At 51.9% G+C, this 14,642-nt stretch overlaps 1 protein-coding gene across 4 annotated transcripts in view; it reads left to right on the top strand.

The window, feature by feature from the left end:
* MGLL (monoglyceride lipase) overlaps window positions 1-14,642 on the top strand; it is a 233,392-nt gene that overhangs the window by 215,344 nt on the left and 3,406 nt on the right. For all 4 annotated transcript variants that reach the window (XM_047743143.1, XM_047743134.1, XM_047743125.1 and 1 more), the window contains one exon: window positions 11,427-11,642. In XM_047743143.1, the coding sequence (XP_047599099.1) occupies window positions 11,427-11,642 (216 nt within the window). The remainder of the gene's footprint in view (window positions 1-11,426; window positions 11,643-14,642) is intronic.

Below are 14,642 nucleotides of genomic sequence, written 5' to 3'. Positions count from 1 at the left end.
TAAATGACACCAGCAAGAGACCCTAGGGTATGGCGGGATCTGTAGGCAACCAACCCCCACCTCTGGGATGTCCCATCTGCCAGAGTCATCCACCTTCAGTTGAAATTTTTAATTCATTTTAAAAACCCACAGTGCCTCCCAAAGCCATACCTTGGGGCCAAATTTGACCAACCGGGATCAAAGAATATTTGAGAAAAGAAAAAATATTTCATTTCCAAAGGCCAATCTATATAGCGAAAAGGCACCACTTTAGGACCCAGAAACACAAAAGCCAAACTCGTGCTATTCGATCTAATACTGATGTGTGTGAACGAGGTTGACATTAACCCCATTTCACAGATGAGGAGACTGAGGCTCAGGGGTTAAGTAGGGGTTTACATTGTCTGAGAGGCACAACTCATCAGGACCAGAGCTGAACCCATCTGATTGAGAAGCCCACGCCTGGCGGCCTCCTCCCAGCCACTATCGACAATCCCTAAGCTCTTTCCTGTCTTACAATAGCTGGCCTGTGGGCAGGATTCACTTTGTGACAGAGGCCCGAGGGGGCAGGGTCTCCTCCACCTGCTGGCATCCTGAATAATGGCTTGAATGTGCAATCTCTAGTAAAACCAATTATCTTTGCCTCAGCTGTGCTGGCACAACAATAAGGAAGAGAGAGAGAGAGAGAGAGAGAGCCCACTCCCTTTGACATCTTTGGGATGAAACGTCCAGGTGCAAATTCAAATTGTTTATCTTTCCACCCAAAGGTACTTGGGCAAAAAGGCAGGGGGGAAAAAAGATAATGAAGTTCCAAACCCTCTTTGTTTAAAAGGAGCAAATTTCAGAGCTTTTATCTCATTTTTGAGATCATGGAAAATTCCACTGAAGGCCTTACAGAAACCGGGAGTCGTGTGAGCACAGAGCAAAGCAGGCTCTTCCCTCCCTGCTCTGTCCAGCCCGCACCCCACAGCTGCGCACCCTCATTTCTCAGGTTTCTGAGTGGTCAGGCTGAAGGGGTGATTCTTTAGAAATGCTAATCCATTTCCCTGCTGGGAAACTCAGAGGAAGAGAGGTAGCCAGTCAGCCTGAAGGCTGGACTCCAGTTGAAATAAACAAGGAGCGCGTTTCCATTCCTCCACCGAGAGAATCGGCCCCTCGCTCATCGTCGCTCTGAGACTTCCTTTGAACATTCTGCTGAGCCTTAAAAATAGCAACGCCCAGGGGGAAAATATGTTCAGAAAAGGCACCTCCCCGGATCTAACATCAGGGTGTCTTAAGGCACATCTTTAGCTAAGATATTTCTCATGGAACCCTGCAGTTATAAAAGCCCCAAAAAGAAAAGAGACATTCGCCTAACAAGCTCACTAAAGCAGGACCCAGTGGAAGGGGCCGCAGGCTCTTGGAAGATCTGGAAGTCGGTCTGTGGGGAAGCAGGCGGCTCTGAGTGTCAAAAGCCCAACGTGCGTCTGGGCTTTGCTGTGGAAAGTGTTCTCACAAGCCACCCAGGCCTGTCAGCATGACACCCTTTACTCACAGGACCACGGCATGGCCACTAGCCAGCCCACGGAGACACGTTCTCCCAGCAGGTGTGAAGCCTCCGGGAATACAGCCCAAAAATGCCTTATAATTGTCCTGACACCAGCCAGTGCTCAACTGTCATAGCCTTCTTCCGAGTCACACACCAGAGCCCTTGCATCCCGCCACAGCTCCCGGAAGTCAGTCTTGCTACCAGTCTCTGGATCTGTGCAGCGTGAGCCCAGAGAGGGCAAGTCACTTCCCCAAGGACACACAGCTACTAAGTAAGGATTTGAGCCCAGATCTCTCTACTCTGAGCCAAGTGCCCTTGGCACAAAAATCCTGAGAACAAAGAAGTTGCCACTCGGGCATTTTTTTGTGTGTTTGTCTACACATTTAGCATCCTTGGCCAGAACATTGGAGTGCTGACGTAGTCACCATACCACCCTCAGTCGTGGGGGTTTCACAATGGGATGAATCCCTCCCACTCTGAAAAGCCTCGAATGTTCTAAATAGTTCTCCGGCCAAGGATGTTGGGGCAAGAGGTGAAGCGAGGAGGTTGCTGACGATCTCCTCACACCCTCAAACCACAGATAACCCCCCAATTCTACACGTGCTGTCTCTGAGCTCCATCCTGCCTGTGGAGCAGGTGGAGACTGGGAGGAAGGCCGGGCTGTGATTCTGATCATCCCCTCTGCGAGGGGCATCCACTGTGTGTACATGGAGGCGATTTGTCTTCGGGACCACGTCTGTTTTCTATAAATGCGCTGGCTGCCCTCCAAGCGCATCCTGGCTGCCGGCACTCCTGCCAGTGGGGCCATATGGTGGGTTCCAGGCACCCGGATTGCTGTTAGCAGTGGCCAGCTCTCTTCCTTTCGTTCCTCCTGGGGTGGGGGTTGCTGCCCCAGACCCCTGCCCAGCATTTCAGAGGTGCCCCCTCGCTGAGGGTGAGGCTCCCTTGCCCCTCTTGCCTGTGTGACTCCCACCCCCTCTGTGGGGAGGCCCAATCTGCCCAGGGCCCTCGGATGGCTCCCGCCTGGGTTTGGAAAGCTTGGCCATCACCAAGGCTTTTGACTAATTGTCCCCACAGCTAAAGATAGGCCCAGCCTCCCACTCTGTGCCCAGGACACAGCCTCCCACAGAAAACCCCTCTGAGAACTGGTTATTAACTTTCCAGTATGCCCGGTTTGGTTAGCTGATTTTATTTTGTGACTCTCCATCATTCCTAGCTCACGTGCCCCACAGAGGACTTGTCTGTTTGAAGCAGCTAATAATTTACTAACACCTTAAAAAAAAAACCAAAACAAAACAAAACAAAAAAAACAGGCTGTTAGAATGTCTCTTGGAATGTCTGTGTCCATATGGGAGTGCCCAGCAGGGAGCACAGGGCTGGGGTCTAGCTTGGTCCTGGGCCCTTGCACACGAGGGGTCCGCGCACCTGACCCACCCCACACCCTCGCATGCTTGCTGCCCACCTTCTCTGCCTCTCCTTCTGCTCTCCTTCTGCCACCAACTCTGAGAGAGGCGGGTTCCTCTGGGCAGCAGCTCAAATGGCAACGGACAAGCCAGTGAGTTGGCAGGAAGACCGTCAGGGGTTGTCCCAGCTGCCAGCCAGACCAGAGACCACGGGGTGCTCTCCCCGCCCTGCGGCTTCTCTCCCAAGTACCTTCACATGATCCAAGAAGAAAGAAGCCGCGCTTGGCTGGGTTCACATGGGAATAACCCTGGGCCTCTCTCTTTCAGAACACACTCCATTACCTCAAAGCCACACGGGAGCTAAGATCTGGACCCCCATTCACGCGAGGATGCAGTCAACTTGCCAAGCCTTGGCATGAAATGACCCAGGCAGACACTAACCCTGAACAGTGGACTCTGCCCACAGGGGTCTCCCTGCCCCAGGCCTACCTGAGGGATGTTTGGCTTCCACTGGCAAAGGGAAACCAAATAAAGAACCTAAAAACTGGGAGTGTGGGGAAATGACCTTTCTCCTCCAACTTTAATCATGGAAAATTGCAGATCTACAGAAAAGTCCCCATGGTAGTACAAGGCTCTCCCATAGACTCTTCCCTCAGATCCACCAACTGGAAATATTCCGCCGTGCTCGTTGAATCCATGCTTAAATATGAAAACATCAGTATGGATATCTATTTTATCTCTTTAAAAATTTATGGTGGTACTATATACAGAACATAAAATTTACCATCTTAACCATTTTTAAATGTATAGATCAGGGGCATAAATTACATTCTCGGTGTTATTCAGCCTTAACTACCACCATCTCTAGAACTTTCTCATCTTCCCAAACAGACACTCTGTCCTGAGTAAATAGTAATTCTCTGTTCCCCGTCCTCTCTAGGCCCTGGCATCCACCATCCTACTTTCTGTCACTATGAACTGGACTATTCTAGGGTCCTTGTATGACTGTGATCATATAGTAGGTGTCCTCTTGTGACTGGCTCATTTTGCTTGGCACCATTTCTTCAAAAAACTCATTCATGTTGTAGCAGGTGTCACAACCATCTTTATAGGGTGGGATAATATTCCATTGTACACACAGACCATGCCTCATTAATCCATTTGTCCATCGATGGACACCTAGGTGTCTTCCACCTTTTGGTTACTGGTCAATGATGCTGCTGTGAACATGGGTGTGCAAATATTTCTTCGAGACCCTGCTTTTGATGCTTTTGGGTTTATGCATTTCTCTAATGGCTAACGATGTTGAGTATCTTTTCATGTGTTTATCAACTATTTCTGAATCTTCCCTGGAGAAGCGTCTGTTCAAGCCCTCTTTCCTTTTTTTAATTAGGCTTTTTGTGTTTTGTTGTTGTTGAGTTATAGGAGCTCTTAATATATTCTAGATCCTAACGCTGTATATTATTTGCAAGTATTGTCTCCCATTCTGTGGCTTGCCTTTCTACTATGTTGGTAGTGTTCTTGGATGCACAGAAGGTCTTCATTTTCATGTAGTCCCGTTTACCTACCTTTTTCTTATGTTGCCTATGCTTCTGATGTCATATTCAAGAAATCATTGCCCAGTCCAGTGTCATGAAGTGGATACGCTGTTTTGGCTGAACCTTTTGGAAGTTACGTTGCAGACACCAGGATCCTAAACTCCTGAATACTTCAGCGTGTGTTGCCCAAAAGGAAGGAACCAGAAGGAGGATATTTACACGTAACCCCATGCCATTATCACATGCTGGAAAAGTGATAGGAATTCCCTACCCCATCCTCTAGCTACACCATATTCTGATTTCCTTAGTTGCCTCCAACTTTTGATTTTAAGACTCATGATCACGTATCTTGCTATTTTGTGACCAGCCGTTAGGGAGTTGGTCTTGTGAGATCTCTGTAATGCTTTCTTATTCCCCTTACCGTTTAGTGGGTCTGCGGGCCTCTGAAAAGGTGGCTGTGGCCAGTGTGACTGGGTGGTGAATATGGTGGCTGCTTTTCCCCTTCTTTTGGTGACCACTCAGGAGCTGTGTCTGGGTTTCGGGGGTCACAGTTCAGGGAGCCCCACTCCAAAGGAGCGAGCAGGGCTGTTTGTCTATATCACTCATGCTGAGTTTGTGCAAACCACCTACAACCACAGGCCCAGGGTCATGACCTGCCAGCCCGGCTCATGGCTCCAAAAGGCAGAAACCAGAATGTCCATGAGTTCGAGCTTTAATAGAAAAAGTAATTCTTGGGAAAGAATGTTCGATAATTCATATGTTTCTGATTAAGTGGTAATTCATCCACAAAAGCTGATCCCAATTAATCCTTTTTATAACCACAATGGAACGGAAGTGTCCTTATTTCTGGTGGTTCTTGGCTAGCTCAAGAACTTCAAGCACCAAAGTTGGGCGCCCACTCCAGTAGTCATAGCCTTGGGCGTCCTGGTGAACAGGGCTTGCCTTCAGTCAACCGAGTTGGGGAGGCTTTGTGCCAAGTTAGGCAAGACCCCCATCTCCCCTCTGCCATCCTGCAGGCGGCATGTCAGGTCAGCAAACTCCCGTGGAACCCCTGCTTCGGGCCAGGCCCTGAGCCGGAGGCTGGGAATACCGATGAGCCACCCTGTCTTCTGGGGTTATGGTCCCAGGGACAGAAAGGGACACCAGTGGTTCTGGTAGAGGACAAAGAGGCAGGCAGCCAGCTCCATGGGGAGAGCACCAGCTTTCCAGCAGCAAGGCCTAAGTCCAGACCCAGGTCCCTGACTCTGTCTCTTTCCTTGTGCCCCAGCATGACCTTGGAAACCCACTCAGTGTCACTGATCCTCAGGCCCCTTGGGGGTGCAGTCTGGTGCAGTGTCCATGCCACAGGGATGGGAGCTGTCATTACCACATGTGTCATTAAAGATACAGGAGACTTGGGGACAGAAGTGCCAGTTTCCCCGATGGTGTCTGGGCCTGGGTCAATGGCAGAAAACACTTGAACTGGACCCCAAGAGGGAACAGGGCTCCCCAGCAGACAGGATGAAGGACGTGGGAAGGGGAATTCTGGAAACTGGAAATGTCAGGGGCAGCCCCAGTAGTAGGCACAGAAGATGGGCACAGGAAGGAAGGACAGGAGCAGCCCCTCTGCCAGCTATGGGCCAGCGAGCCGGCGGTGGAGGATCCCAGCTGCCACCCAGGGTCCAGAGTGCTGCTTCTTGGGGCGGTGGAGGAAGGTCGGCTCACTCATTCATTCATCCTCCCAGTGTCTGCCCCCCCGGGGCCCACGCTTGTGTGCAAGGCGCCCAAACACCTGACCGTGGTTAGGGGCACATTCGGGGCTGGTGGGGGGCCATGAGCCTGAGAGCCTGGGGAGGAAGACCTCCCTGGAGAGGTGAAGTCTGCCCGGAGACCTGAAAGCAGAGTAAACATTGGTGAGATAAAGAGCATCAGGCTGGAAAAGCATCAGAGATGGGAGATGAAATCCAGTGCATATAGGACAGGATTTTCCCCGCTACAAATCGCTTCTCCCACCATTCCAGACAAACGTGGAACACAAATGGATTGCCTCTGCAAAGACATGCCAGTCCATTTTAGGCTCCCCAGGGTTTCCTAAAGATCACTTGGATAGAGTTGCCATGCCCTCTCTCTCAGGCAAGCCAGAGAAGGTGCTCTGATTTGTTCTGTGAAGAGAACAGATGGATTAACAGAGACCTAAACAATGGAGGAAGGAGGTGGGGATCACCGGATGGCTGGGCTCTAAAGCACAGGCAGAAGCGTAAGGCTTCCAGAGGAATGGGGAGAGATTCAAGGGAAGGAGGATCAAAAAAGCCCAACTGTAGGACACATCTGTAGGTACCTGAGGGGAAATCGCAGGAGATTGGGACTGTGGGGCTACACTGGGAGATGGTGTCATGTGGGTCTGAGCCCCGAGGGTACCCCCCCATCCCCTTCGGCAGCCTGTGAAGGAAGACAACCTCTGTGGCCCACCAGGTCACTTCATTATCTCTCAGGCCTGGAGGTTTCTGGTCCTCACCAAGGACCCACCCCTTCCTTCTCTGGGGAGGGACACCTCCACAGCTCCTGACCATCTGTGTGCACAAGACCCACTTGTACTTTCTCTTCTCTGGACAGGGAGCTTAGCCTGGTGAGCGGTTAAGAAGGCCTATAGGGAGCCCAGTGGCCTCTGTTCTTATCCTGGCTCTGCCCCTTACTTGCTGTGTGACCTTGGGTGGGTCACCTGGCCCCTCTGGGCTTCGGGCTCCTCACGTACAGAACAGCGGTAATAACACTAGTCCCTGCATAGGGTTCCTGAGAAGTTTCTATGAGCAAATACAAGAAAAGCACTTAATATAACATCTGGGGCAGAGTTAAGAGCTCAGTATGTGAGTTATTTTTAATATAATTCTAATCAAAAATGAATTCAGCTTTTCATCACAGAACTGATTTTCTAAAAATAGGTCAAGAGAGTTGACGGTAGGGGTGGGGCCTAAAATTTGCTTGACCAAAAGTTTAAGAAAACTCCCAGCTGTGGATTGCAGCTATATTTACTGTGCTTTAGGGCAAAGTTTCCTTCCCACAGGGACACTATGTGCAGAAGTCAGAAGTCCCAGTGGCCACATCCCTCCCTGTATGTCAAGTTCAACCTTGCTAACAGCCCTCAGAGCCTCAGAAAACATTGAGGGGCTAGAGGGTCACTAAACACACCCAGGGCCAGGAAAATACTCTCAGCTTATCAGATTTAGAACCCAAGGAGAATCTTTCAGGTCCCCTCCACGGGGAAACTGAGGCCCAGGAAGAAGAAGGGCCTCATCTGAGACCTCGTGGGTTGGGGTCTCTGAAGCAGACCCTGTTCTGCTTCCAGCAAAGAGTGGTTCTCCTCTCCTTGCTTCCCAGTGTCAGACTCAGATGCCACTGACACATCATCTCCACCACTGTGGCCCAGACCCTGGGCTTGGCACTAGGGCTTTATCATCTCACTGAATCTCCCAAGGCACTTCTACTATCATCCCATTTCACAAGATTGGCAAACTGAGTCTAGGAGAGAAGAGCCTTGTCCAGATCACACAGCTAGGAGGTATCAAGGTTGGTAGGCCTCACTCCTCTGGTCTTCCTTATGTTGTTCTGAGACTTCAAGTCTCAGCCAGTGGAGGTGCCCCAGGAGTCATTCATCTGGAGCAGGAATTCAGTCCCTTGGACTCAGATCAGCCTCTGGCTGCTATGTTCCCAGCAGACACTGTTCTCAGCTGGCAGGACCAGCTGTGGTCCAAAAATAGAGGGAGCTGGGTGTGAGAGAGAGTACCAAAGACTGGTTCTTTGGGGTGTGTGTGTGTGTGTGTGTGTGTGTGTGTGTGTATTTTAAAGATTTTATTTATTTATTTTAGAGAGAACGAGCGAGCATGGGGGGGGGGAGGGTCAGAGGGAGAAGCAGACTCCCCACTGAGCAGGGAGCCACTCGATCCTGGGACTCCAGGTTCATGATCTGAGCCGAAGGCAGTCGCTTAACTGACTGAGCCACCCAGGCGCCCTGGTATGTGTTTTTAATTATTTTAATTAATTTGGAGATAATTATGATTCATATGTACTTCTAAAAATAAAACAATACAGAGGGATCCCAGGTACCTTTACCCAGGCCCCCCTGGTGGTGACATCTTGCAAAGCCATAAGACAGTATCATAACCAGGATACTGACATTGATACAGTCAAGCCCCAGAACATCCCCATGACCACGGTATCCCTCTTTTTGCCCATTATGGCCACATCCACTCCACTTCCCACCCACCTCACCCCTCCTGAGCCCTGACGACCACTAACCTGTTCTCTCATTTTGTCATTTCAAGAATGTCATGGAGATGGAATCCTACAGTAAGTCATCGATTGGGACTGACTCTGGTTTTGAATGGGCAAGTTCTCCTGACCAGTGCTCAGGGCTTGGAGCTGGTGTAGGAGGGAGACCCCTGTCCGTCTCCTTCCTGGGGGTGACAGGACACATTCCCACCCAAAAGGAGGACTTTGGGAAGATTTAAATCTTAAGCTCTCAAAAAACAAAGTCTGCCACTATTGGGCCAGAATGGTTACTTGCGGGGAGGAAGGGAGGGTTGGGCCCTCTGAGCCTCAGTTTTTCTGCATTTTCCTTCCTGGTCCCAGTTTCCCTCTGCCCCTCGGCTTCCACCCAGGTTCACACCAGGGCCTGCCCTTTCCCCAACACATCTGCTAGTTCCTTCCCTGGGCCCATAATAGACCATTGTGTAAACAGGGCCTATGTGATCAAGACATGGAAAAAGGAAGCAGGAAGACGTGACAGGAAGACACTTGGGCTGTCAGAGCAATTAAACAGACTCCTCCAGGGCCTTCACATGCCCGGGAAGGTCTGGGTCAGCAGGGCAGTGTCGGGCGGCTTTGGGAAGGACATAATAGGCTCTGGCCCTGTGCTCACATTAGCACACATTCCTGGCAGGCAGGGTTCTGCAGGATCACATGGAGCCTGGGCTCACCAGCCTGCCAGGACCAGACCACAATAGCAGGGGTTTAACAGGAGAGAGGCTCATTTCTCTGCACAGTGACTTCTCACAGCCAAAGGCTCTCATTTTTTGCTCGCTGTTTCCAGGGTGCAGCCCTCGTCTGTGTGGCCTCACCTCTCTCCCTTCTCCTGCTGTGTTCTGCCCTTGTTGGTAGGAGGAGGAAAGGGGGCAACAGGAAGACAAGCCTTGATGAGAAGTTGCACCTGGCATTGGCGCTCACTTCCTATTGGCTGGGATTTGGTCACATGATCACACCACTGCGAGGGAGGCTGGGAAATGTAGTCCTTTATTCTGAGTGGTAGTGTTCCAAACCGAACGTCCAGGGTTCTAGAGGGGAGAACAAGAATTGGGAACATAATGACAGGTTCTTCCTCTGCAAAACAGGGATCACAAGAACCATTCCTCTTCACTCAGCGTGCTTATGAAGGTCATGAAGCTTAAACGGGTTGAGCACTTAGAGCCAAACTGGTGGGAGACCTCAGAAATAAATGTTAGCTGTCCTTATTTCTTTTTACCGAATGTGATCCTCCATGTGACACCCTGGGTCATGTGTCAGGTCATGGGTGCTGCCACTGCCATTGTTCCTGTTAGTGTCAGTTTGAGACAGACTTTCAGCCCAGAGCTCTCTCGTGGACCCGACAGCCCTCTCCCCAAGAGGTTTCCTTACAGACCCCTACTGATCCCCTGCTGTCACCATCCACTGTCCCCACCCTGCCCCCAGACAGATGGCCCAGCCCTGCAAGAGTCGCACCGGCTCAGCTGCAGGAAGTGGCTATTCCCTCTCGCGTGGCTTTTCACAAATGGTCTGGTTTGCTGTGCTCAGTCCCCAGCATGCGAGGAGTCCAGGGATGCCAGCACTGACCCAGGACAGCCTATCCCCTTTGGCACAGATCCAGGATTCTGGCCCAGGCCCTGTAGGGGGTAGTGAGAAAGGGGAGATGGAGCCCCCTCGTTCAGAGAATCAGAGTCAGAACACTGTGGACACTCTGGTGCCTCAGGAGACCACTATTCCTGGACATCTTGTCCCCGGGGCTTCTCTGCTCCCTCACCCAGTCCTGACACCACACGGCACTTCTCCAACTAGCTAAGATCCTGTTGGCGAGGATGAGGAAAGTGAGTGAAGGGGCATTGTGGTCTCCCACCTGCCTATATGGGCCTCAGAGAGTTCCAGAAACTTGGTACCCAGATTCTGACAGATACTCCATCTCAGGCCATAGGGAACAGGCAGCTCACTGTCCCCTCAGAGGCAGAAGGAGTCAAGGCAGAAAGTAATCTGGGCTAGAGAGAGCAGGACAGGGTTCCTGGGCTGCCCCACCAAAGACTCGGTGGGCTTAGGAGCCATGAACAGGGAACAGGGTGTCAGGGTCAGGTCTAGTGGGCTGACGGTTAGGAAGGAGGACCTGCCTCCAGACACATCCCATGAAGGCACAGACATGATAAGGGGGTCAACAGGCTCCTAGTCAGGGCAGCAGGCAACTCTGGACCCCAGACCTGCCGCAAGGCTCGCTGCTTCCGTGTGCCTTCAGGACCCTTCCCTCCCACCAGTCCCGGGCCTTCAGTAGCTCACGTGGGCTCCTCACTCGCTCCAGCCAGGCAGACACTAAGTCAGGGAAGAAAACCAAATCCACACAAGCTAACACCAGAACATCTTCAGAGCCATCCCTGAGTGAAATCATCACAGCAAACAAAAGGACGCCGCTTACACCTTTTGAGTGACCAGTGCGTGCTTTGGAACAGTCTGTGGGCACGTGTATGAATGTGGACTGCGGCAGTCCCCGGAAGAAAAGGCTCTGGAAGGAGTACAGGTCTGGGTTCTGGAAGGGCCGGCCACGCTGCCGGCTCTCGGCACCCACACCGCAGACCCAGTTCACCCAAATGGAACCAGCTGTTCAGGCCTGAGCAGAAGGAAGACTTCTGGGGAATAGGTCTGCTTCTCTGGACCCGGAACCCCCAGCCCTAGCCACAGACTGATGGAAATCTCTGTCTCTTCTGCCTGCAGGTGGAGCTTTACAATACGGACCCACTCATCTGCCGGGCAGGTCTGAAGGTGTGCTTCGGCATCCAGCTGCTCAACGCCATCTCGCGGGTGGAGCGGGCCCTCCCCAAGCTGACCTTGCCCTTCCTGCTGCTCCAGGGCTCTGCCGACCGCCTTTGTGACAGCAAAGGGGCCTACCTGCTCATGGAATCCGCCAAGAGCCAGGACAAGACGCTCAAGGTGAGCAGCTGCCCCCCTACCCCGGGACCAATCCCCCAAGGCAGGGGGAAGATGGCACTGGTGGCCCCCGGCCCCCGCCCCGGGAATAAGCACCAGAAATCCCAGGGATCTGTTAATTCTAAGGGAGTGCATGAGCTACTAGCTGACCGTTCTCATAACAGAGCTTATAAGGAAGAAGGAGGGAACACTGAGAAGTTAGCAGTTCAGAAAGAGCACCTGCAGCCAGGCACTGAGCAAAAGAGGCCCCCGAGGGGGTGTCTTCAGCTCTGTCATGACCAAGGTCAAGGGCCTGTATTCTGCCTGGCCCCTTGATGTGTTGGCCTTCAGTGGCAGCAGCAGCAGCAGCAGCAGTAGTCCCAGCCCAGCTGCCACCACCGGGGCCTCTGAGCACACAGGGGCAGTGTTCCTGCTGGGATCTGGTCTTTGAGGGATTCTTTAAGAGTGTGTCCCACAGAGGGGACAGCACCTGTGGCTTAGCCGCGTGCCATGTCAGACACAATAGACCACAAGGGACCACCCCGGAGTAGCTTTCACAACGGCACATGTCGTCGTGGGGTTGAGATGAGCCCATCTTGTTTGCCTGGTGGAACTGGGAAGAGCCCCAGCTAGAGGAGCGCCTGCTGGGTACCCGTCAGGGGACAGCTGCTCCTGAAAGTGGCTCTCCGTGGCTGATTGGACAGACACAGCCCCGGTGTGCATTCCTGAGCAGACACATCTTTGACTGTGATACCACAGCCCCAGCCACCACATGTGGGGGCCCTGCACCCGGGGCTTGTAGGGAGAGGAGACAAGTCACACAGATTCCACGCCTACTGAGTGGCAGAGTCAGGATTCGAACTCAGGTCCTCGGCTCGAGCTCCTGGCCCTCTCCTCCCTGCACCTTGCTGACAGGGATGCTCACATCCCTACCAGCCATCAGGTGCTCCCCTCGCACCATTAGGAAGTACAGACCCCAGCCCACACCAACCAGCAGATGTGGGTCTGTGGATGAGGAGAGAGGAGAAAAGGGAAAGGGAGGCTGGCTGGTGTTACTGACATGTAAAAGCAGGCAGGCCTGCAGCCAGAAAGTAGGAGCCTCCTGCGGCCCACCCTGGCCTTGGCGCCAGGAAGACCACTCGGTTAATCATTAATTCAGCCACTCACAGGCACCTACTCTGTGCCAGGTCTGGGGAACACACAGGCCAAGTCCTATTCTCCCATGTGGCCTGCATCCCAGCAGAATGAGCAATAAACAGAAATCACACTGGGTTGATGAGGCAGGGGGTCGGTGCCAGGGGTGGGCTGGGTGACCAGAAGCAGTGGTGAAGCTCTTACTTTAGATGGGGTGCTCAGGGAGATGGCAGAAGAGCATTCCAGACCAAAGACCCCCGGTTGGTGAGATCATGGTGTGTGAGCCGAGCAAGGACGGGGAGTCCTGTCCTGTGTGTCCCTGGACAGTCAGGACATTTTCTCTCGGATCCACGAGGGGCCACTGGAGTGTCTGGGGCTGGAGAGTGGCCTGTGCTGACTTCAGTTCTCCAGGTGGCCTCACAGCTGCCATGTGGAGACACGAGTGGAGGGCGGGAGCCGGCTGGGAGGGATGGTGATAGAGGGACCAGGGCGAGTCCTGGGCGGTGGGCTTGCACAGTGAGGAGACGCGGTATGTGTTCTGAGATGGGTAACATGGGAGAGAGATCTGGGGAATATCAAGAATTTCATTTTGAGCTACCTATTAGAGAGTCCCAATAGAAATTCAGAAAAAGACCGGGGCGTCTGGATGGCTCAGTCAGCTGAAACCTTGATTTCAGCTCAGGTCATGATCTAAGGGTGGTGAGATCCAGCCCTGTGCTCAGTTCAGAGCCTGCTTGAGATTCTCTCTTCCTCTCCCTCTGCCCCTCCCCCCATGCTTTCAAAAGAGAGAGAGAGAAAGGAAGGGAGGGAGGGAGGGAGGAAGGGAGGGAGAGAGAAAGAAAGAGAAAGAAAGAAACAAAGAAAGAAACAAACAAAGAAAGAAAGAAAACTCGGAAAAAGGAAAGCGGGGTCTCTAAAAGGTACTTGCACATCCATGTTCATAGAGACATTGTTCACAGTAGCTAAGAGGTGGAACCAACCCAGTTGTCCATCGATGGACGAGTGGATAAATCAGATGTGCTCCAGACCAACAATAGAATAGTATTCAGCCTTACAAATGAATGAAATTCTGACTCATGTCACAACATGGGTGAACCTGGGAACATTGTGCTCAATAAAATAAGCCAATTGCAAAAGAAAAAGTACTGTATGATTGCACTTGTATGGAATATCTAAAGTAGTCAAAAAACCATAGAATTAGAAAGTAGAATGGTGGTTGCCCAGGGCAGTGGGGAACGAGGAGAGGGAATTTAATGGGGCCAGTGTTTCAGTTTTGCAAGATGAAAAAGTTCTAGAGATCTCTTGCCCAACCACGTGAATATACTTAACACTACTGAACTATGCACTTGAAAATGATTAAGGTGGCAAATTTTATGCTATGTTTCTTAACACGGTATCAAAAATAGGAAATTTGGAGGTGCCTATTAGCAGTCCCACTGGAAATGGCAAATCAACAGTCAAATAGACGCATCTAGAGTTCAGAGAGAGGTCTGGCTGGAGACAGAAATTCCTGAGTCACCAGCACATGGATGGTTTTCAAACCACGAGACCGGACGAGGTTACTCCAGGGAGGGAGGAGGAGGTCCACGACCATGCCTGTGGGCCACACCAGCCCACAGAGGTCGGCAGGGCCATGGGTAAGCCTAGACTGAGAAGGGGCTGCTGGCAAGGCAGGGAGACAACCAGGAGGGTAGAAATCCGTGCAAACCACAAGAGGAGAGGGTTTCTAGAAGGTTAATGCTGGCCAACTTTTGAATGACGCTGAGAAGTCAAATCATATGAAAGCAGAAAGTGTTCCCTGACTCCTGCAACGTGAAGGTCACCGGAGCCCGTGCCAAGAATGCTCCTGAGGGCTGGTGGGAGGGAAAGTGAGAATGGAATAAGCTGCGC

The sequence above is a fragment of the Lutra lutra genome, chromosome 1 (assembly GCF_902655055.1).
Source record: "Lutra lutra chromosome 1, mLutLut1.2, whole genome shotgun sequence".
Taxonomy (NCBI): domain Eukaryota; kingdom Metazoa; phylum Chordata; class Mammalia; order Carnivora; family Mustelidae; genus Lutra; species Lutra lutra.
Note: the sequence above shows the minus strand (reverse complement) of the source record. Positions and strands in the feature narration are given on the sequence as shown.